Consider the following 23,654-nt stretch of genomic DNA (forward strand, 5'->3'; position numbering starts at 1 on the left):
AAATCTAAAAGCATTGTTTTCACATAGCTTTGTAAACGTCTTGAAAATCTAATTCCCTTGTAAAGAAACCAAAACTAGAATTCACAGATTTGTCGTGGGCCAGAAAGTCAATGTGGAATACTATCAGTAGACTCCTACCTGGAAATGAGAGGTTGGCAATTGAAGTGCACCTGGGTATTTTAAGTTACACTAAATTAATATGGTGTCAATACATTAATCTTCATGAGTCCCAGCTTTAACTAGTTTTTTGGTCAACTGACTACCTGTAGATCTCTTATGTGATTGATAAGAAAGCTTTTTTATGTATTAGACACCAAAATTTCATTTCTAAAAAAAATCAATATTATTTCTTTTATATGTAAGTATAAGTATGTATGGAAGTATATTTTCATATAAAATATTTATTATTTATCATATATGTAGGTATAAGAATAGTAATTTTCATGATGGTTTAGTACTTGCCTGGAGCACTTCATCCTAAACGTATTGACTCTGGTTAACACTTGATTTTGAATTTAGTATAGGTGGATACTGGAATGAAACAGAGTTTCTAGTTAAGAATCATGAGTTCTAAATTCTATACCCCAGAGGAAAGAGCACATTATATAGATAAAAATTCCTTGTCAGCTTAAATCTTTTTTCTGTCTTAAGTAAAGCTTTCATGCCTTTGATTACACATGTATTTTCATACATTCCAATGCTATAGCACAGGCTTGACCAGTACAAAAACTTCTACAATGGTAGAAGAATTCTTTGGCAATTTTTAAGGTGACATTTTCAAGGTCTGTGAAACCTATTTTTGCAGAGTTGACTATTACTGGTATTAGTCACATTCTAGTCCTTGAATTTGACTTTAGAAATCCAAGCGTATTAAAAGCTGTCACCACAAATGGCGAAAATCTCATAAAACTTGGTTTACTTCCAAAAGTAAGTTTATCCTCTAAAGTTGGGTTATTTTGGAACTGTGGATTGTGTAAACTTGTGCTTAAACAATCAAACAACTTATGATCTTCACTGATTTACTGAAATCCATCCAAAAATCCGGGACACCTTTTGGTTATGTTAAACAGAGAGCAACAGATGCTTTTTGAGCAGGTGAGAAAAAAAAAAACAACAACAAAAAAAAAAACTCCTTATAAAGAGGAGTAAGAGAGGGGGAAAGGAAGAGGCAGAGGAAAGTAAACAAATGAGGGAAACAAAGAAATGTATTTGCCGTTAGCTTAGAGGATGCTGTCAGTCAGTTATTTTCTATGGTCTTTAACTGCAAATCTTTTGGTTAAGATTTAAACCCTAAATCTTAAGGTTAAGAGGGTTGAGGTACCCTATCTTTCCTTTATCTTTCTACTGTTTGGTTTTCAGATACAATTTGGTGTGATGAAAGTCCACCATGTTCTATGTCTAACTTGGTTGTCCCATTTAGAATGTGTTTCAAATACTTAAAATGTTTAGCAAGTAGTAAAATAGTAAAAAATACATAAAAATAGGAAATATATGCATAAATAGTAAAAATATTTGAATTACACATTTTATTTATTTTTTTTAATTTGTAAAAATTCTTTTTAATGTTTATTTTTGAGAGAGAGAGAGTGTGAGTGAAGGAAGGACAGAGAAAGAGGGGGACAGAGGATCCAAAGCAGGCTTCATGCTGACAGCAGAGATCACGATGCAAGACTCTAACTCAGGAAATATGAGATCATGACGTGAGCCCAAGTCAGACGCTTAACCAGCTGAGCCACCCAGGTGCCCCTAAATTACACATTTTATAAGAAATCAATGAACAACAATCAAAGGTAACTGCAGTGTGCTGCCGGACTTGGCACTTATGACTGCCGTGTCTTCTGGTTTGTTGTATTGGCTTTGCTCTGGCCCCTTTCCATGTCTCCACACTGGCCAATAAAAATTCAGGAAATCCATTCCCTCCCTTTTAGATCAGTTCTGTGCTTCTGCTCAGTGAAAAACCATAGAAGAGAGAACTTCAGTAGAATTCCTTATCTTACAGTTTCATGTCACCTTGACTTGTAATTAGTGGAGATGAAGTTCAGAGGCACACAAATATTTGCTAAGTCTTATGAGACTTCAGAAATGGTTCATTTTCTCTATGATTAAAACAAATGAGGTGCTGGAGTTAAGAAAGGCACCATGTCCGTGGGGTTGGCTTGATTTTATTTGCTTCCACTTGAAAGAGAAGTCCTTTAATTGCTATCTTTTTCTGATTGTCTTCTCTGTCTGTTCCATTGGAAAAGTATCTCTGTCTGTGGAAACAGATCAACTATTGGAAGTTATAATATGGTTGGGCTATTAGCTTTTTTGATTATCACTACTTGATATTTTGACTTCCTAAACAGAATAATTACAAGTGTAAAATCTCAGCAGATGAAAAGTTTCTTTAGAAAGGAAATACAATGTTCGGTAAACTAATACCTTTGCGATAATACCAGTCTTGTGTGTTTGCACTGCCTCAGAGGTATTATCTGTGAATCTTAAACTAAAAAAAATCTAAATCTGGAAATTTACCCCTCCATATGCTGTTTTGGGGGTTGTTTACCACCAGAGTTAGTTCAGTTAATACAGTATCCTTGCCTGAGAAATATATTTTTATTGGGTTTCATTCATAATGTGAAATTTTTGTATGTTACTTTCAAAATATTTTAGTATTAAAATGAGATCTCTCTTTATTTCAAACTTGAAATTTAATCTGTATAATGTTCATTTATAACCACAGTAGAAAATCATAGACTGTGAGTTCAAACGGCTTGGCATCTAATCCTAGATTAGCCATTAATTAACCAAATCATTTGTCCTCTTCAGGTTTGTAAAGTGATGGCATCATAATTCTCAGAGTATTCTCTAAGGTCTCAAATTCTAGGACTCTCTGATACTCCAAGACTTCCTGTATCATTTCCAGTCTTCTGTGACATTAGTACTTTTTAAAAAGTAATTTTAAAAATAACGAAAGCATCGAAGACACTTTAAACAACTTTTTTTTGCAAATTTATTTTAATTAATTAATTTAATTTAAAAAAAAATTCCAGACATTACAGTACAGGCACTTTCTGCAAGTCACTCTTTGTCAAGTAGCACCTCCTCTGTCTGCCTGTTCGATGCATTTGCAGAATTGTGTAATATTTCCAGAGTGCCATATAAAACAACTGGGCACTCTTGCAATATTGCATAGTTAAGAGATAGCTGGACTAGTTGGTGGTCCAATTCCTACAACAGTCCTGAAAGGCATTTGCTTTCATCTAGTAACTGGCTACCATGGTGGTAACAGATGACTTTTAAACAGCTGTCACAAGCTGAAAACAAAACAAAATAAAAAAGCCACCCTCCCACACTATGAACAGACAGCTTGCCAATAGCTAAAACAAATCCTTCTAAGATCGTTTTAACAAACAAACTTTTTTTTTTTTTTTGGTTATTGTTATAATTAAATAGACACTCATAAAACTCAGACAAGCTGGCTTCGTGTTTCCCACAGACCTGAACCGCCTGAATTTTCTAATGGGATCACAGCAATTAGTGGTTTCCAGATGCATTTAAAATGTGTCAAGTGCCTACAGGGATTGGCTTTTAAAGCATACACAGTCTTCAAATGCTTCACTCTCAAGAATCTACTATAAGCCCCATGAGGTACTATGACGTCTATGTAATGTTAGACCGGAGTTTGGTGCTTAAGTTGCAATTAATAAGGAAAAAAAAGGGGAGGGGATTCTGTGTCTTACATACAGTTTTCTTTTTACCTCCTTCTTCTCTTTTAATGGCCACATTACCAGTTCCCTTGTTATCTGAAAATCAGAAATAACCATCAGCTCTCCTTGGAGAAAAAGCTGGAATGAATGGTGTTGGGAGAAGAAAGTTCTTGGTGTCCATGGGTCACGAGTCACTCCTGGAAAACTCATTCCTGGGCTGTGGCTAATTGAACTACAAACATGTCAGTCTAATAATGTTAACAGTTTATGGCACCTGTGTTGAAATGTCCAGCCTTCTTTTACCTGCTCCTGGACAATCTCTCCCTGTCACAAGACTCTTCTTTAACTGAAAGACTGAGTCTTTAATGTTTATACCCAGCGTTTTACCTTTGCTTGAAACTAGGCAGAAGGCAAGTTTGTGGTCTGTTTTCTCATAATTGGCAGTGCTGAAAACAAGACATGAGAATAAAAACATTTTTGATGAAAAATGCATTTAACGGGTGGTTTTTCTCCTCCAGTCACTGACATGGTTATCTTCCCTTGAGACACATCCAAGCCTCATGTCCTTCATATTTTTTTTTTCCTTTTAGATTCCGTGTGGACAACGCATAAACAAAAACGAGAAACACGAAGAGAGACTGGTAATGTTCACCAATCAGCAAGAGGATTCTGAAAGGTAACCATGACATTTTATTTAGAGGGTGTGTGCCTCTCCTAGTAATGTTCTACTGGACAGCACTTCTGCTGTCAGAGATGATGAGTCTATTATTAGTAGACGAGAACCTATCTGAATCAAACCATATAGAGTAGATAAGAAAAAGAGGATGGAGAACAGTGTGGACGTTTTGAACACATTTTCTTTCATTGCTATCTCATGGGCAAGAATTATGGTAGTTTATGGAGGTTTTGCTTCTTCTTCTTCTTCTTCTTCTTCTTCTTTTTTTTTTTTTTTTTTTAAGTATTTGGTAAATTTCCCTTGGCAAGTTTGGACCTTAAGATAATTTCTCTTGAATAGCAGAAATGTTCTCCTTGAAAACAACTCTATTTTATTCATAAGGTGAAGAGGTAGCTGTATCTTCACTCCTCAGTTATAAAATCCTTAGCTCATGGATAGGGTGAGAAATTTACTAAATCCTTTACCAAAAAAATCCCGTTGTCAGTCACTTTCCACATTCAATCAACCCCTTATGGCTTGTCTCAAGCCTCATCCTATTCGTTGACCTGTATAGTTATTTCTTCGACTTTTTATTTGGCACCTTTTGTGTGCAAGATATTTGCTAGCTACATGCAAAAGATGAATCAGGTACAGACTCTATCCTCTAGCTGTTTGCTGTTCGCAGGTAAAAAGCCAGGCGCATACCTCAGGATAATATATATTCGGTGTTTGCCTCATAAGTGAGGCACAGAAATGTTGCTCTAAACAATCAGAGGAAGGTGAGAATCCTCTTTGCAGACGTAAAGAGAAGCGTGAAGAAGGAGTTGTTTGGCCTAACTTCTGGCAAAAATAAGATGGGAGAAAAGATAAGAAAGAGAAAGAAATGGTGTTCCAGGTTGAAGGTGTAAATGTCCTCATAGGAAAGTTGAGGACTTTTGAAGGGACCAAGGGAGCAGTTAATTGCGGCTTCCACATCTGGCATGTAATACAAAACACATCCTGAGTGAGACACCAAATAGCCAAGAACTTATTCTGTAGGCTGAGGTCTCTCTGTCTAGAAAGACAAAACTTCTTTCAAGTAAAAGTCTATTTGAAGAAATAAGTCAGTGTTTCTCAAACTGGGGTTCTCATAAGCCCCTCGGTCTGAGGCATATGTCCAGGGTTCCGGATCTGTGAAAACCTATTCATGAAAAGGGGTTCATATGTACTTCCAATATGAGAATCATGACCACACATAAGGGCAGCCACTACAAATTTTGAACAGGGGACTGACAACAGGCGAATCTGGCTACAGTGTTTAAAACTGGCAAGGGGGAAGAGTAGGAGCTTGAACAAATATAGAAATGGTGATTTCTCTTATCCCTCTCAACCAGTATCTATAACAAGCATTTTATCCTATAATTGTATAAATTTAGCATTTTATTTTGTACTACTCTTTATTATTCTACAACGGTGCTGGGCGTGTAAGTCTCGTGTCCTTGTAACATTTTATCCACTTCAAGACAAAGAACGTGTCATACAACAACATAACCTGCTTTAACAGTAGGTCTACAGACAAGCATTGATCCATTTCATACAGTTTTACAACATGTAAATGTTGTATAAATTTATATTTATATCACAGGAGTACTCTGGGGATTTCCTGATTATATCGACAACCTCTAAGATACTACAGATATTATAGAAGCATAGAATACAATCTATGATGCTGAATGATTTCTAGGAAAGATGATACCCATTCTCCGTTGGTAGAAAGGCCCATATTTGCCAACTTTTACAGTTTAAGAGAACGAAGAAAAGCGCAGAAAGGACAGAAGGAAAGAGGGAAGGAGGAAGTAGAGGAAGGAAAGAAGACAGAAACATTGTTTCTGTGTTTTGAAGATATGTATATCTTTAGCTTTTTCTTCAATATATCCACTCTATAAAGAGGTAGGGACTAATCTTTTCTTCAGGCAGAGAATTGTATGAACTCAGTAGCCTCTTCAGTCTTATTCTGTTGCTTCCTCCTGCAGTGCACATTAATACTGAGATTCTATTTACCGATGATGACAATTACACAGAATTTAGAAGTTAACATATTTTTTTCTACGGTAAGAAAAAAAATTGTATTTCTGAGAGAAAGAGAGAGAGTAAGTAATTTTAAATGCTCAAGAGATAGTTTTCAAGTTAACCTTTTAAGGTGGCTATGACTCAGGGTCCAGAAGAAGGGTGACTGGATGAGGCGGACATTGTAGTCTGTTTTTGTCTCAGGCAAGTTGAAAAAGAAAGGTAAAAAAGGAGATGAGAGGCAACAGGGCAACAACAGAATAGTGAGTGCTGAGTCATCTTTTCTTCTTGCTTTTCTGCATGGACTCCTTTCTAATTGAACCATTATAAGTTCTGCAGGGATATAACTTTCCATCTTTTGAAGTACTACATATTCATATTATGGATGTCATACCAAGCTTCTTTTTCAAAGTGAAAGTAAAGAGTGGAGGAAACAACTCTGATCCCAGTGGGGGATTATCAAAGTAAATACAATGTTTTATAGTTTTTACATTACCCTTTAACAGGATCTCAAAGCCTATTGTTTTAAAAGCAATCCCACTCAACATATTATGATCCTGGATTGGTCTTTGTTTTAAAGTACTTTTATACTGCCAACTCCTCATCTTTATTGTTTTTAATTTTTTTAATGTTTTTATTTACTTTTGAGAGAGAGACAAAGACAGAGCACGAGTCGGGGAGGGACAGAGAGAGAGGGAGACACAGAATCCGAAGCAGGCTTCAGGCTCTGAGCTGTCAGCACAGAGCCTGCAGCAGGGCTTGAACTCACGAACTGGGAGATCATGACCTGAGCCGAAGTCGGACGCCCAGGCACCCCTTGCTAGCTCCTCATCTTAATTGTTCTTTCTTTTTTTAAAATTTTTTTAACTTTTATTTATTTTTGAGAGACAGAGAAAGACAGTCTGAGTGGAGGAGGGAAAGAAAGAGAGAAACACAGAACTCGAAGCAGGCTCCAGGCTCTGTGCTGTCACTCAGAGACTGACATGGGGCTTGAATCCACAAACCACAAAATCATGACCTGAGCTGAAGTTGGATGCTTAACCGACTGAGCTACCCAGGGGCCCTCATCTTAATTTTTCTAAGGTAGATGTTTCCTTGTCTTCACATTTTATTTTATGAATTATATTTTTAAATGAATTATGTGTTCAGAAAATTATAGCCTAGCAAGGAAAACTACTGTGATTCATTATAGCCTCAAATAGAGGTAATCTCAGAAAAGTAAAGTGAATGGTAAATTCTCATGAAGTGTCTTTTACCTGGCCTTAAACTTAATTCATGTTAGCACTCATTCAACCTATGTACTAAACACGATTGAATACAATCTCAGTTATTCGTTGCTTTCTGGGAACAATGTACTGGTTTCAGATGCACTTAAGGAGCTCCTGTGTCTTTCCACATATTCAAAGTGCTCAAATTTCTTTATTCAAAGCACTGGTGTACTTTAAGAAAATTAACCAATAGGGATGCCTGGCTGGCTCAGTTGGTTGAGCTCTGACTCTTGATTTCGGCTTAAGTCGTGATCTCACAGTCGTGAGCTTAAGCCCTGTGTCGGGCTCCCTTGCTGGGTGTGGAGCCTGCTTAGGATTCTCTCTCTCCCTCTCTCTCTGCCCTTTCCCCCATCCTTCTCAAAGGAAGGAAGGAAGGAAGGAAGGAAGGAAGGAAGGAAGGAAGGAAGGAAAGAAGGAAGGAAGGAAGGAAGGAAGGAAGGAAGGAAGGAAGGAAGGAAGGAAAGGGACAGAAAAAGAAGCGATAGTTGCTGGGATTTTTGTTTTTTGTTTTGTTTTGGTTTGGTTTTTTTCCATATGAATACTACACTCCCCTCCAGATGCAGTATTTGGCAGTCAAACAGCTGCTGGCTATTAAGTGTCACTTAAAGCTCCATTTTTTGCTCATAAAGGGAAGAGAAGTGTAGGGACTTTTATGGGGTGACAGGCAGATGTTTTTGTTGGAGCAAGACTATGTATGTGGTGAGCAAAAGCTAAAGTGATCTCTTTTATGATATCATCAGCATTTTTACAATTCCTTTGGCCTCTTTGTTTTTAACTGCCTTCTTACTTGACCTTAAATTAAAGTATTTTGGAAAGGTAGAATAAAGGGCCATTTATACAGTTGTTGTCCACATTACAGACAAGTCAATGGGACCATCTACTTTCTCAGACAAACAGAGATTATTCTCTGTCCATTCATATTGTTTCATGGGGTAGAAGAGAAATTGATCTTGAAGTGCTGAGTAAGTATTTTTAATGACTCACAGAACATCACACATCATCATTTTTTCTCATAAATTTTACTAATTCTTAGTCATGCTTTAAGCAGTTTCAGTATTAAAGTTCACAAAACAAATTTGTCAGTTTTTCATGAATTATAGATATTCAAACTAATAAAAACCAAAGTCATACTGAGTTTCTGGACAATAGTCTAAGTCTTTTCTCTTTCTGAGAAAAGAAAGTGCTATCTCAACTATGTGTTTATGTGTAACACATTAAGTAAAATTAATGTTTATTGGATGGATAAATTCACAGAGATTTGAGCAAGGGACTTTTGGAAAACTTGTGTTTTCAGCGAGACTCTATAAAGCACGTTTTGGAAGAGGCTCTTCATGTAAACAACACCCATGGGATAAACATAGACTTCATTTTCTGAGGCCTAGCTTATATAGAATGCCTAAGAAGATGTCTGTAGCATATCTTCTGTTCTGCCTGTTTTTAATACCTCATACCTCCATAAATTCTTTGTTTGATTCCATGCAACAATCATTTGTAAAATTCCTACTATGTGCTAGGACGTGCTGGGGAGATGTTGTTGGAAGGAATACCAAATTAGAATCCTCCAAAGAATCTACTTATCAGTTCTCTGGGAAGGACTAGTTCTGCCTCTCAGCATGAAATCTGTGTATCTGGAAACTGGATCTGCCAGCTTTTATCTTAATAGAAATGTCTTTGATATTAACTGTGGAGAGACAGAGCTTGCTTAGAGGTCTATACCAGATCCTGGGCAGGTCACAGACAACACACAGCCAGCTGAATGAGTTATGTATAAGTTTTTCCGTTTGGCAACTCTTTCTGTTTGGCAGCTCTCAGAGTTGCCGTTTTGTGCTGAAGGCTTCAGAATTTAAGCTAAAGGCATCTCCTCCAACGTGGTAATTAAATACACAGATCTTCTAAGCCAGTATAGTCAGTTTTCATGGCTCAAACTTGACACAGTTCAAAGCCAAATAACAGGATGGAAGGTACTGCATTAGCAAAATTCTGATTTTCAGCGCAGTTGGAAATAATAAATTCACAATTCCTTTCGTGCTGTTCAGACAGGAAGTTGTGTGAATACACTAAGTGATACAATAATGAAGAAAAAAAAATGAAGGGACTCGAGTTTAGAAAGTTCGGCTTGGTTTTGGCTTAGATCTTTCTCTTTTATTCCTTAATATAAATTGAAAATTTAAATTTAATATCCTCAGTAAACTGGGGTCTTTTCATCTCTGGTAGGCTTCTGCTTCGAAAACTAGCTACGTCTGTTCAAACATGGGTTTACTTTAGAGAGTAGATATGTTATGTTCAGAATTTGTTTGCTATAAATTTTTACTCCCCACTCTTAGACATTTATATCATTTGCTAATTTGTATTTTGATATAATACTCTACCTACCACTTTGTATTCTGAATATACTGCTCTGTTAGGATTGTAATTATTTACATCACACATCACCTCACTTTCCAAGGCAACTGGACTAGAGATTTATTTTTCCGTTTCATGTCTAGAAAATATTCTTAAGCCAGGGACATCTGCTTTCTGAGCACAACTGCTTTCATTGTTTTAACCATGTAAGACCCCTCATTCTCTTTATATTACCCGAGTGGTGTTTTCAATCATTGTGGAAGATACCAGCACATTAAAAAACAAAATAAAACTTTTTTTAAGATTGAAACCGTTTGGCTTACTTGCCTTTTAAAAATTGTTTTCATTTTGCTCTATACCTTACCACACTTTATTTTAGAACACAAGCAAGAAAAGAAATATAAATATTAGCAGCAAAACTTAAGTTTCACACCCTATGCTGTCATTATTAATACTTGAATGTGACATTGTTGGGGTGCTTTTATTCATAATTGTACTCACACTTGTTTACTATTGTACAAAGCTCAGAACATCTTTACACATTCATGTCTAAATTTAGAGTAGGTTACAATCTACACGGAAAAGTATATGATTCTTGTTTATTTCCAACTGCTTCCAAGTCTTATCTGCTGAATAGTTAGTTGCTTCTAATAGGAAAAGAGCTGATCACAGTGAGTGGCGTGCATGGTAAGTGCCCTGAAAATGTTTGTTGAGTAAGGGGACACCTGGAGATTAATTTAGCCTGTAAGGTGGCTCTATTTTTATGCCAAGGAGAACCATTTTCTGGTCATTACAAAATAACCTGCCACCATGCCATCTTCTTATCCTCCTTGTCTTTTTCTTTCTATTTGAAAGTAGTTTTTATTTTCTAATTATAATATTAAAACATGAGCTATAAGTCAGTTCTTTCCATGTGTGGTCACTCTAAGAGTTGCTTTATTTATGCAAAAGGCTTTACATGTTTAAAATACAGACAAAAAAGAAAGAAAAGAAAACTCAGGTTTAAACCTACTCTCCAAAATAACTACTGAATATTTCAGATCTCTCTCAACCTTTCCATTTTTTTTTTTCTTTAAAAATAGGTCCATTGTTGGGGAAACTGAGTGGCTCAGTCAGTTAAGCATTCGACTTTGGCTCAGGTCATGATCTCAGAGTTCTTGAGTTCCGGCCCGCGTCAGGCTCTGTGCTGACAGCTCAGGGCCTGGAGCCTGCTCTAGATTCTGTGTCTCCCTCTCTCTCTGCCCCACTCCCCCTCAAAAAAATAAATAAACATTAAAAACAATTTTTTTTTTAAATAAGACCATAGCAAAAGATTGTCTTTGAAACTTTTTTTTTTTAATATTTATTTATTATTGAGAGGCAGAGAAAGACAGAGCATTCGCATGGGAGGGGCAGAGAGAGGGGGAGACACAGAATCTGAAGCAGGCTCCAGGCTCTGAGCTGTCAGCAAAGAGCCCGATGTGGGGCTCGAACCCACAAACTGCGAGATCATGACCTGAGCCGCAGTTGGATGCTTAACCAACTGAGCCACCCAGGCGCCCCCCCTCCTTTATTTATTTATTTTTTTTAATGTTATATTATAAATATTTTCCCAGGTAAATATTTCTCAGTAGTATCCAGTTATATAACTATTTCAGCGTTTATTTAACTGGTTGCATGTTTGAGTTGAATTCAATCTTTGTCTATTACAAACGATGCTACAACGAGCCCACTTGTATTTAAACTTTTGTGCACATTCACTTTTGTTTTCTTTGGATAAATCCCTAAACGGGGAGTGTTGAATAAAAGTTTGGAAAACCTCAAGACTTTTTATATGTACTCACAATGCTCTCAAGCAGAATAATGCCAGTTTACCTTCCCTGCAGGGATACAGAGAGTAATTTTTCTGCATTATTAGTATTGCTCCACATATTATTTAGTGTTGAACCAAGTACTACTTCAGTCTGGTCAAAAGTTCTCTCCTAAGAATGTTCTCCCTCACTTGAGTTAAAAGTTGCTCTGCTGCTTTAGTTGGTTGACTTTTGAGAAGTCCTCCTCAGTAAATGAGACACCCTACCTCTGATATTTTCTCTACAGTCAATCCCTTCAGATGCTGTTTTTTCTAACACCCTCCCTTCTTGAACTCCTTGTTCAGCTCTCCAATCTGGACTGTTACTCTTTGGCCTATAGTGCACTTTTACTTCCTAGAATTTTCTGTACCACCTCAGAACTTCTGATCATTGGGTCTTTTCTGGCTGTTCAGTTTTTCTAGCGAGGACTTTTCCGAATGTGTAGTCTTGAGACATATGGCTGGTTATGGGTATTGTGAGCAAAAACGTGGGAAGAGATCTACTACAGTTTTCTATGTAGATTTTCATGCAACCCCTCACCCTCACCCCTCTCTGTCCTCCTCTGAGCCTCTGTCCCTGAGCCCAGAGGCTTTTGGTTTTATCTTCCCAAAAGAATCAGTCTCTGGCTACGCATATAGTGTTAAAGATGGTTGCCAGGCTGCACGGGTTCCTGTGGGAAGAGACCTGAGGGATTCAAGTGCTCCAAAATCAGACACTGAATCACTTCCCTCGTTTCCCATTTTTTCTTCAGCCCTTTCAAGTGCTTAGCCTCTCAGAAATTCTTTGGAGAAAATTGTCCTCACTTCTTGCTGGCATCTTTCTTTAAAGAGACTGGTTTTAACTTCCTGTGCCCCCATAATTCAATTGAAACTTCTTTTCTTCTTCTAGAAAGTGATTAAGAAAATCTCATCTACTGGTGTCTCCTTTTCCAGTTCTCTTTGTCCTTGTGGGCTAATGATAGTTTCAAGAATTCATTTCTTAGGATTCTAACAGGGTTTCAAGAAAAGAAGAGTTAAATTCATATGTGCTATATACCTTATTGATATAATGTTTATCTGCTCGTTACTGAAACAAAGTATGTCAAGATCAATTGTAAGAATTATTTCATAAGTGAGACTTGGTGTTTAATGTTATCTGACATTTTCAAATTAATGGCCAGAGATAGGTGAATTATCAAGTGTATTTACTTCCAATTAATTTCAGAGTGTTAACTTGTCTCATTTAATGCTTTGCCTCTGAATTTTACCTTACTGATCACAACCCCAACATTCTTGGTGCTTTCATTTGTCTGCTCAGCCTTAGCCCAGTCTTTACTTTTAGCCTCTCTGAATCCCTTGGTTTTGGAGTGTCTTTTCTTCAGCATAGATTTGTTTTGCTTTGTAAACCACATTGAAAATCCTGTAGCCGAGTTAATCCCATTTCCATTTGTTGATAAGACGAGTGTATCTGTTCTCGATTCTGTGTTACTATTTGATGTTAACATTAATATCAGATTTACTTTGTTTCTCTTAATCTGTCTTATTTGCTTAGATTTGGTACTTATTTTTGCACTTAGGAAAGCTTGTATTTTTGTTTTAGTAGTTGACTAACTCTGTGCTAATAACTCTTAAAATTCCCTTGATCTTTTTTTCCTTAATTAGTCTTCTACTATTTGTTAGATTTAAATGACATTTGTTGACTTCTATCTATAACTTATGCAGCAATCAATGAACTTATTCTAATATCTATTTTTTCCCTTCTCCAATTTTTTTTCTTTTTCTAAGTTACTTTCACTTTGTAAGAGCACATAAAATTTACGTAACACTTTTTCATATTCGTCCTCGCCTTTGTTTTAGTTCTGGATGTATTCTTAGGTCTACTATTTTAATACTCATCAACAGTCCTTTTGCCAAAATTTCCTTTAGTTGTGATACATATAAAACAGCTTCACTGGATGCAAAATTCTTTACTCATACTTTCCTAAGTTAAAAAAAAAAATCTGTGTCATTTTTGTCTTGTTTTTGTATGTTTCAGTCAAGAAACTTTGTAAGTTTCTTGGTATTTGTTTTTCCCAGATGAACATATTTTTTTCTGATTCTTTAAAAGTAAACAGTTTTGCTAGACTCTGACTTGTAATTTCCAAGGTATATGATGGGCACTTTCAACAACAACTTTAAGGTTTTACTTTTCCTTTGATTACAGTTTTAACAATAGTTCTACTCCATTATTTTATTTTTCTTAATTGAGGAAAATCCATTGTATATAGGATCTTTTTTGCTGTTCTATATTTAGTATTTTCTTTCTGAGCCTTTCATTTTATTTTTGTTTCCTCTACTCAAAACATCTTATTAGACTTGCCATCAGATCTATTCTCCCTTGGATACTTTGTAATTTGGGCTTCACCTATGAGATGATTTTCATCATTGTCTTCAATTTCTTTCCTGAATTTGGTCATATCTCATTTTAAATTAAAAAAAAATTTTTTTTGGGTCCACTTCTGTTCTGAGTTTTTTGAATTTATGATTTAAAGTCCTCTTTTATATCTAATAATACTTATTTAGAAATGTTGGAGGGGAGGTGTTTTATTGCACTTTTCCTCTGTTTTGTGTTTATTGTTTTATTTTTAATTAAAAAACACTTTGTAATGTTTACTTATTGTTGAGAAGGAGAGGGCAGAGCAGGGAAGGGGCAGAGAGAGGGAGAGAGACTCTGAAGCAGGCTCCACACTGTCAGCACAGAGCCCAACGTGGGGCTCCAACCCACAAATCATGGGATCATGGACCTGAGCCAAAATCAAAAGTCAATCACTTAACTGACTAAGCCGTCCAGGTGCCCTGTGTTTGTTGTTTTGGAGAATATTTTCATCAGCTAAAACCTTTTGATTGTCATTTTCTATTTTCTTCTTTCAGTTTTTAATGGATGTTGCCTGTCATTCTGTAATCATTTTTCTGGACTGGGTATAGCAGGTGTTTCTGTGTAGATATGGTGAGTGTGTCTTACTAGGTTTCTTAGTCTAAGAGAACCCTCTTCTGTTGATAAAGATAACTGCTTTTTCTTTGGTAGTTGATGTATTTGAGGTTGATGTATATTCTGATTTTTATTTCCCTAGGGTTCAGTTCCACCGCTTGTTTGCTTATATCCTTTCACCACCAAATTCCACAGGACACTTCTTTCTTCCAAATCTCATGCCCTCTGTTCAGTGGTGCCTTCCCAGGGCTGCCACTGTTAAGAGATCTTGGGCTTCCAGCTTCCAGAACTTTGAGAAATACATTTCTCTTGTTGAAGCAACCCAATCTGTAGTATTTTGTCATGGAAGTCTGAGCAGCCTAAGATACTTATTTATGCTGCAGTTTCCTGTTATTGATTTTATTTGCTCTCCTTGTTGATCTGTAAGGATTTGGGAAAATGTGTGGAGGAATTTGGATGAGGCAGCTGCTAATATCTAATAGGCATCTAGAAGCCCAGGCAATGTATTGGCAAGTATTCCTTAGAGAAGCACAAGTGCTGTTATTATCAACCTTAGTTCGATTGAAGACTATTGGAAATGCTCTAGAGTGTACAAGGAGTTACCTCATCTCTATACAGTGGGGATCTTTTTTAAAAAGTATTATATGGCATAATTTATTAGAGGATGGTGAAACCCTTTCTCATCAATGGCTCAGGGCAGCACACCTACCCTTCTGAGCAAAGCTGGTAGCAGAAGGTCTTATTTATTGACCTTAGAAAAGAGCATCTAATATTTCAATGACACCACTTAAAATCAGTATTGTGGTTAAGAGTGTGGTTTCTTGAGTCAGACTGCCTGAGTTCAAATCACACTTTTTATGTAAGTTACTTAATCTCTCTAAAATCTTCATTGTCTCATCGTCCCAACGGGGATAATCATAGTTGTGAGTATTAAATAAGATAATACGTTTAGAGCTTCTGACACATAGTAAGCATTCAATCAACATGCAGATCTATTTAAAACAACCAATTAGCAACCAAATTAGGTTATGGTATAGAAAACAGTTGCCTTAAAAGTATTTTCAACTTTCAGTAATTTTCGCTTAGAAGCAGTCATGTGAGATTAGGTGTAAATTATACGTAATACCCAAAAATGTGTCACGGATTTGTTTCTTACAATAACAAATATAAGGAACATCTAAGACAATTCTTGGCCTATAGTAAACTTTAATAAATATTTGTTGAGTGAGTAAATAAAAGGTCATATAACAAAATGATGTAACTGATATTTATCTCACCCCATTTGGGATCAAAGAATAGAGGATCTTGATTCTTCTACAGTTATTTTATGGAACTTCAGAAGTACAAATAAATATGTGTGAGATTTGCCATAATTTTACTGATCTGAATGTATAAGGCTAATACAGAGGCTTGTTATTTCCTCTGGGTTCACTATTCCTTCTATATATGATGATATTTGGGTTAATATAAACAGCACTTATACCCTTTGTGACATCTTTCTTTCTGACAGCAAATGAGTGATTTTTTGCACACCAAATTCTCCCAACACCAGCTGGGTGTTCAATTCAGTTCATTCAATTCAATTCTGACACTAACTCCCTGGAGTTAGCACAGGTGCCACAGTTTAAGGGTTGAGTCCTCTAAGACTGACCCCACTTTGAACTCCAGTCACAAACCCCAACAGCCACCTATACTTCTGACTGACCAACTATACATTTGAAGGTTCCACAGACCTCTCTTCAGGTTCAATAACTCATTAGAATGGCTCACGGAACACAAGAAAACATTTTTACATTTACTAGTTTGTTATAAAGCATACAGCTCAGGAAAGGCCAAAAGGAAGAGATGCATAAGTAAGGTATGGGGTGGGGGGAAGCCGGGACTGGGCTTCCTTGCCCTCTCAGTAAGCCAGCCCAAAGATCTCTAGGAGTCCCTCCTTGGGTCACCTCACTAGGATAAATGTAGGTGTGATCAAAAGGAGCCCTCTGTGAATAAGACACTCTTATCACTCAGGAAACTCCAAGGGTTTGAGGAGGTCTGCTAAGAACAAAGGCCTAAGACCAAGTATACTTTTATTATACCACACCCAGTTTTTGGCCTTCTTGTGTAAATTGTTCTGCTCCTCTGTCTGGTCAACTATGCCTCAAATCTGCATGTTTGTTATCCTTGTTTTCATTCACTAACATCTTAACTCAGTGCTGAAGCAGTTAAATAAAACACTTAAAAATCATTATGAAGTAATGTGGAGAGTAAGATCTAAAGAAACATAGCACCTACATAGAATGAGTCAATAACAGAGTAAGTCAATGACATTTAACTATTATAAATCATGTATTGGTCTGTCCTGGTTTCTACCAGGCTTGAATAGGCTTAACCTTAATTAAAATTTCTCTGATTTTTCTGAAACTTGTTAATTTTTCGCTGTGATTTAGAAGTTCCTTCTATAATTATCAGAATTTAATGTCTTCTTTATGTTTTAGGTTAAAATAGATCATTGACCATTGTTTTTTACTCATCCTGTGCTTGTTTTCATTGTACTTTTGAACAAATCTCTGAACATTCAGGGTCATCTTTTCAATTGCCAGTAGCTAATAATGCTAAAAAACAGGGAAAACAAACAAACACCAAAACAAAACACAAGAAACAAAAAACAAAAAACACAAACCCAGACCACATACACAAGATATTCTCACTAATGTGACCCTCCATGACTGTTCTTTTCCAATGAGAAGATTTTCCTTTACCTGACCACCTCATTTTGTTCTTAGCTCTTTGCCCTTTGGAGTTAATACTTAAGTTTATTCCTATTTTGAGTCAAAATGTCAAGAGGCAACCCCATAAATACAAAATTACATAGTTCTGTACCCTCAGGGGCTTAGTACAAGAAAAACCCAGAATAGATCCAAGTCTAACATTTCAACACCTTTAAATACATTTGTATTTAAAAAATCAAAACACTAAGTAATGTGTCTGTGATAAAATGCCTCTGACAATAACGAATAATTTGTAGATTATCTTTAAGGAAGAAGTTCATCATCATTATATTTAACTTAACTGCAAATCAGGAAATAACTGTGGCTTCTTTATTATTTTAAGGTGAGGATTAAATTTGATCAAGTCTTATATTCATATCATTTGAATATATGATACGTATCATATATCAACATAACTAAAAGTATGTCTTCATGGGGATTTCTTAAAGACATCCAAAATAAGAGGTTCAAAAAAAAAAAAACCTCTATTTCTCTAAGTATCTCAAATTTCCTCCTCCCTCATTCTTCTCTGTCTCAATAAAGGACAACTCCATTTTTTTTTTTTTCAGGTGCTTAGTCTAAAAGAACTTTAGAGGCATCCTTTAACTATCTAACTCTCTTCCCTCTCTCTCTCTCTCTTTCTACCTCCCTGTCTCTCTCTCTCTCTCTCTTTCTCTCTCTTTCTCTCTCTTTCTCTCCCCCACCTCCTTTCCTCCTCTTTCTGGTTAAATTACACCCAAAATCCAATCCTTTTCTATCCACATCCCCACTACCACTCTATCCATACCATTAGTATCCCTGCCTGGATTATTGCAATTATTTTCCAAATAGGCCTATACCTTTTTCCTTTACCTCCCTTTACACACAATCAGAGTGATCTTTCCAAAATATGTCACATCATACCACTTCTCTGCTCAAAACCCTCATCTCCTCAGAATAAAAGCCAAGATTTTTTTCTTTAATTAAAGTATAGTTGATACACAATGTTACATTCAGGTATACAACATAGTGATTCAACAACTCTATACATTATGTTATGCTCACCACACACACACACACACACACATACACACACACACCAAGATCTTTTTTAATACCCATAAGCCCTCCTTGGGTTGACTCCCTTTTACTTCTAGTATTATCAGCTACAGCCCCCCTTCTAGCTCTCTCTACTCTAGTCATACCTTCTTCCTTGCTGTTTGTTGGACATACCAAGCAAGCTCAAGCCTTAGAGTCTTGGCCCTGGCTACCTTGACCGGAAATACTGCTTCCCCAGTACACTACATGGGTCACTCCTATACTCACTGTAAGTCTTGCTCAAATGTCACCTTCTCAATGAGCCCTGCCTTTGATCACCTATATAAAATTACAACTCCTACCTCCCCGAACCAACACCCATGATCCCGATCCCATTTAACTTGCTTTTTATTTTTTCTATGACCCCTATACCTGTGAAAATGCTAGACAAAGAACTACTGCAGATGGGAAAGAAAAAGGAGCCCATAGGGAAGGTCAGTGAAGAACCAGGACTAGCAATTATAGAATAGAACAAGCAAATAAATAATAACCATATTGAAATATGATCAACATCATTGGTAATTAGGAAAACACGAATTAAAACAACAATGGAATACCCATTTTGGCAAAGATATTAATATATCTAGAGCTAACTCGTAGCAAAAAAAGTCCTACACATAAATGATAGAAAAGAAAATTGTTATAACCAATTTGGAAAGTAACCTGGAAGCATAATTAAAAGTTTGAACATTCAAACCCTTTAACCCAACAATCTGGCTTTGGTAAATCTATTCTATATAAATAAAGTATCATTGTGTAAGAATATATTTAGGTAAATATTTCTATTACATATTGATTGTAGTGAGATTAAAAAGGAAAAAATAATTAGAAACAGCTTGATATTCCATTATAGGGAAATGATTAGATGAGTTTGGTCCATTCATAATTTTCAAATAATATTTGGCCATTAAAAATAACTGGTTAGAGCTATATGTATGAACCTGAAAAAAATGTTCAGAGTAATACAGAATAACCAAATAATTAGCAGAGTAATGTATAATATGACTATATTTTTACTTATTTATTTTTATATAGTTTTATTTTAAAACAGAAAGAAAGGAAATATTGTATATATATATATATGTATATGTATGTATATATATATATACACATATATATATATATACATATATGTCTATATTTGTTATGAGCATAGGGAAAAATATGGAATACTTATGTTAATACTAATTATCACAGTAAGGTAGAACTCAAGGAAGAATACAAATATTACTGTTTTCTTTTTATCTTCTCTAATGCATACTTATTAAAATAGATGTACTTTTATAGTGTAAAAAATTTTTTTAAAGTTTATTAATTAAAAATACATAGCCTTGGGGTGCCTGGGTGGCTCAATTGGTTGAGCATCCGACTTCGGCTCAGGTCATGATCTCACAGTCCGTGAGTTCAAGCCCCACGTCAGGCTCTGTGCTGACAGCTTGGAGCCTGGAGCCTGCTTTGGATTCTGTGTCTCCCCCTCGCTCTGCCCCTCCCCTGCTCATGCTCTGTCTGTCTCTGTCTCAAAAATAAATAAAAACATTTAAAAAAATTTTAAAAATACATAGCCTAATACTTTGATAAATATGCAATGTTTATGTATCATACCAGAGGACCTAGTTTTTTTTAAGATTTTTAAAATTTATTTTGGAGAAAGAAAGCACAGCAGGGGAGGGGCAGAGAGAGAGGTGGGGACAGAGGATCTGAAGCAGGCTCCAGGCTCTGTGCTGACAGCAGTGAGCCTCATGTGGGGCTTGATCTCACAAACCATGAGATCGTGACCTGAGCTGAAGTTGGATGCTCAACAAACTGAGCCATCCAGGCATCCCCAGAGAACCTAGATTTTTATCTCCATTCTCAAAAAGAAAAAAGTGACATTTTTAAATCAATTATATGATTTCAATATTGGGTTGACCTAAGGTTGTTCCTTTAACTTACATATGAGGAAAATGAGAGCCACATGCATTTAGCAGTTTCTTGGTTTATGACCATTGACTGAATGAATAACTGCATTAATTTTTAGGCAAAAAATGAGCTAAGTACTTGCCCAAGTCACAGGTAGGTAGTGCTTCTGATGAGCCTGAATGAGTAGAGGGCAAGTAGAGGAAGTTTTGGGGTGTGAGGAAAGTCAAAGACACATCTAGAATCCAGATCTTCCAATTCCAGGTCCAGGGCTCTTTCCATGACCACATAGGCTTGGAAGACCAACAGGGAGAAAGTTGTTCGTGTTGCCTGAAACAGTGATAGGCTTATTTAGAAAACTTACAAGTATTCCAGCTCTAAATTTGTCTACAGCAAAAATCATAGTGAAGAACCATTAGTTACGTTTTCCTCTTAGAAGGCTTATTTTTTGTTTGTTTTGGGTTCTTTTGCTTTTGTGTTTTGTTTCTTGAAGCATGCAAAATAATGTTTAGAAATTAATTTTAAACATATGAGACACAATACCAATAGAATACCTAATAACCAGATGCTGTATTCTGGAGCCTGCTGCTCTGTCAGAAGCAGGCCAGTGACCACATGCCGTCTTGCATGGTTTCTATTGTGAGTCCTCCTGTGGTCCTTTCCAAGCACTAAATAAAGCATCAACATGGCTACCCAGTTGTTCCCTTTTGTGGAACATTTGATTAGCACCTTTTCTGGACTTTCCTCACACCCCAAAACTTCCTCTACTTGCCCTCTACTCATTCAGGCTCATCAGAAGCATCCACTGACGTAGCTTAGAGTCCATTCATAAATTAACTATAGTTACTGCAGCCACCAAATTTCCCCCTTGACCTTCAACTCCCACTCTCTTCCCCAACACACAGTTCCATTTTTACTAATATTCAGAGTCTCTTACCAAAAAGTGACCTTTACTTTCACTCTCACCTAGCAGATCCAAAGAACAGTTTCACTTTGTGATAATCTCCTCCAGGTTAATTCTACCTCAGATACATTATTTTCCAGTACAGTTCTGGTTTTTCTCTTAATAGAGTCTGAGCAGAGGACTTGGAATGGCCAACCAGGCTAGGCTGGAGTTCCAGAAATCTGATGGATGAAAAGAAACAAAAAGCTCTCTGACGGAATAAAAACAAACCAAACAAACACACCAAAAATCTGCTTAAGAAAGGATAGCCAGCGTGCCTGTTTGCCCGCAGTAATTCCCTGGTCAATAAATCAATCATGCAGTAAGTGTCAGCCAGAGTTCTTTTTGAATTAGATTGTTCTGTCATAGGAAAAGGATGTTTTCTGATCAGCAGTTCGTTGGTGGTTACCAAAAGCACTACAGGAACTGGAAGCCTGCTGGTCAGGGCTTGTGCGCTCAGGGATCTCTTTATGCATCCAGAGACTGCCAGTGGCCCTGCAGCTGCCAACGGCCAAAACTCTGTGTAAAGATGAAAAACGTTGCTTAGAAGCGTGGAAAATCCCCTCAGCCTGACAAGTTCTAACTAGGTACGGTTTTGAGAAATTGGGTCTAAATAAAGACTGCTGAGGGCCCTACTACATCGTTTTTGAGAAATCTTGGACTGTTAAGAGTCCTATTCTTAAAGAGTATGCAAAGGGAATCTGTCATTTTTGTAAAATGTCTTCTTTGTAAAAATTCTTCTGCAGGGGTCCTAGGAACTCGCTGCCATTGCTTAGTACTCTCAGGTGGGGATGGTGTCCCCTGTTTGGGTGAGAATCGGCCAGAGGAAGTTCCTTTAGCATGTCTGTATCCCTGTGGGGGCAGTAAAGGAACTGATTCAAAGTGGTCTCAGTGTCTCGACATACAAACAGAAGAGCTGCCAAATTTCCACCCCAGTGGTGCCAGGGAGGGGCTCTGCCTCTGACTGTAGTTTTTGAGAGGGGACACAGTTGCCAGGGCACCACTAGCCCATAGAGTGTGTCGTGTGATTGAGAAACAGGGGCCCCCTTCTTCTGGGTGTATGCAGACCTCCCCAGAGCTGTTGGCGTGGCAAGTGGGGAATGGTGACATTCCAGCCTCCCCTGCCTCCTGTGTCACACAGCACAGCAGCACCCAGAACAACTGCACCCTGTCAGTTCCCCTGACAAGTTATCTGCTCCAAAGTCACCCCAAAAAGATCAAGCCCCCTTAGCTTCCTTTCTTATTGAGAGTATTAAAGGGATGCTTCACATCTGAGCACTGTGAATTTGGGTTTACGTGCTCTGTTTTCTCTTCTCTAGAACATTCTTCTCTAGGCGTTGCAGCTTGGCACACACAATCAGTTCCAGCTGAGTGTGGGAGAATTGGGGAGATAATAATCAGTTCAGTTATAAGTTTAATCTCACACCTCGTAACTTGTCACGGGCTAAAATTTTTAATCAATGGTTGCTAGTTGCCACTTCCCTAATTCATTGACCCCTGACTCACGTCCAGGACATGTGGGGTCTGTGTTTCACCAGCCCATTTACCTCTGCCAGGCAGGGGCATCGCCAAACTACAAGAGGAGCAACGTTCTTTTCTTACAGGCTTCATGCCCGAATTCTTTTACTTTTAAATAAAAACTGCTGTCAGTAACTGTTACATTTTATTAAACTTCTCCTAGCTCTTGCCCTTGCTGGGTCCCTGCGATTACGACCCTCTCCATGCCCAGGCAGGGTTTTTTATTTTGTTTGAGTTTCACCAAATCACCCCCTAAGCTTTTTACAACTTTGTATTTCCAGCCATCATAGGATCTGTACCCTTTTCAAAAGAGCTCTTTAGAAGTTTTACATGTTAAAGATAGTATCTTTCTGAGGAACCTCCCTAATTCTTCCTTTTTATTTAAAAAGATTTAAATACTTCAGAGCTATGTGTTTTATGACACAAACTCTAGGGCCATAATGCAGATCATAGTCACTTTTGAAGAGACAGGTTGTTCTCAGAACGCATTCCGTGATTTTGTTAACATTCTCTTTGAAACTATTCATATTTTCCAAACAGATGTACTAAAATTTTAATTACTTTAAAGCAATTAATCTTCTTGATCAGTACTTGGCCCTCACTGGATCATCTTCTGAGTCATGTTTATTAATGAACCTGACAGCAAATTCACTAATAAGTGTGTTTGGAGGCCAGATAATTATTGTTGTTT

The 23,654-nt window shown here is 37.0% G+C and overlaps 1 protein-coding gene across 2 annotated transcripts in view; it reads left to right on the forward strand.

Moving 5' to 3' along the window:
- Nucleotides 1–4,283: 4,283 nt before the first annotated feature.
- Nucleotides 4,284–23,654, forward strand: part of TNIP3 (TNFAIP3 interacting protein 3) — a 92,298-nt gene continuing 72,927 nt past the window's right edge. Inside the window, exon 1 of one of the 2 annotated variants that reach the window (XM_053901283.1) lies at nucleotides 4,284–4,365. In XM_053901283.1, coding sequence (XP_053757258.1) covers nucleotides 4,334–4,365 — 32 coding nt within the window. In that variant the 5' untranslated portion in view covers nucleotides 4,284–4,333. The remainder of the gene's footprint in view (nucleotides 4,366–23,654) is intronic. The other variant, XM_019418783.2, reaches the window with a different exon arrangement.

This window comes from Panthera pardus, unplaced genomic scaffold (genome assembly GCF_024362965.1).
Source record: "Panthera pardus isolate Hobbes unplaced genomic scaffold, ASM2436296v1 HiC_scaffold_13, whole genome shotgun sequence".
NCBI lineage: Eukaryota > Metazoa > Chordata > Mammalia > Carnivora > Felidae > Panthera > Panthera pardus.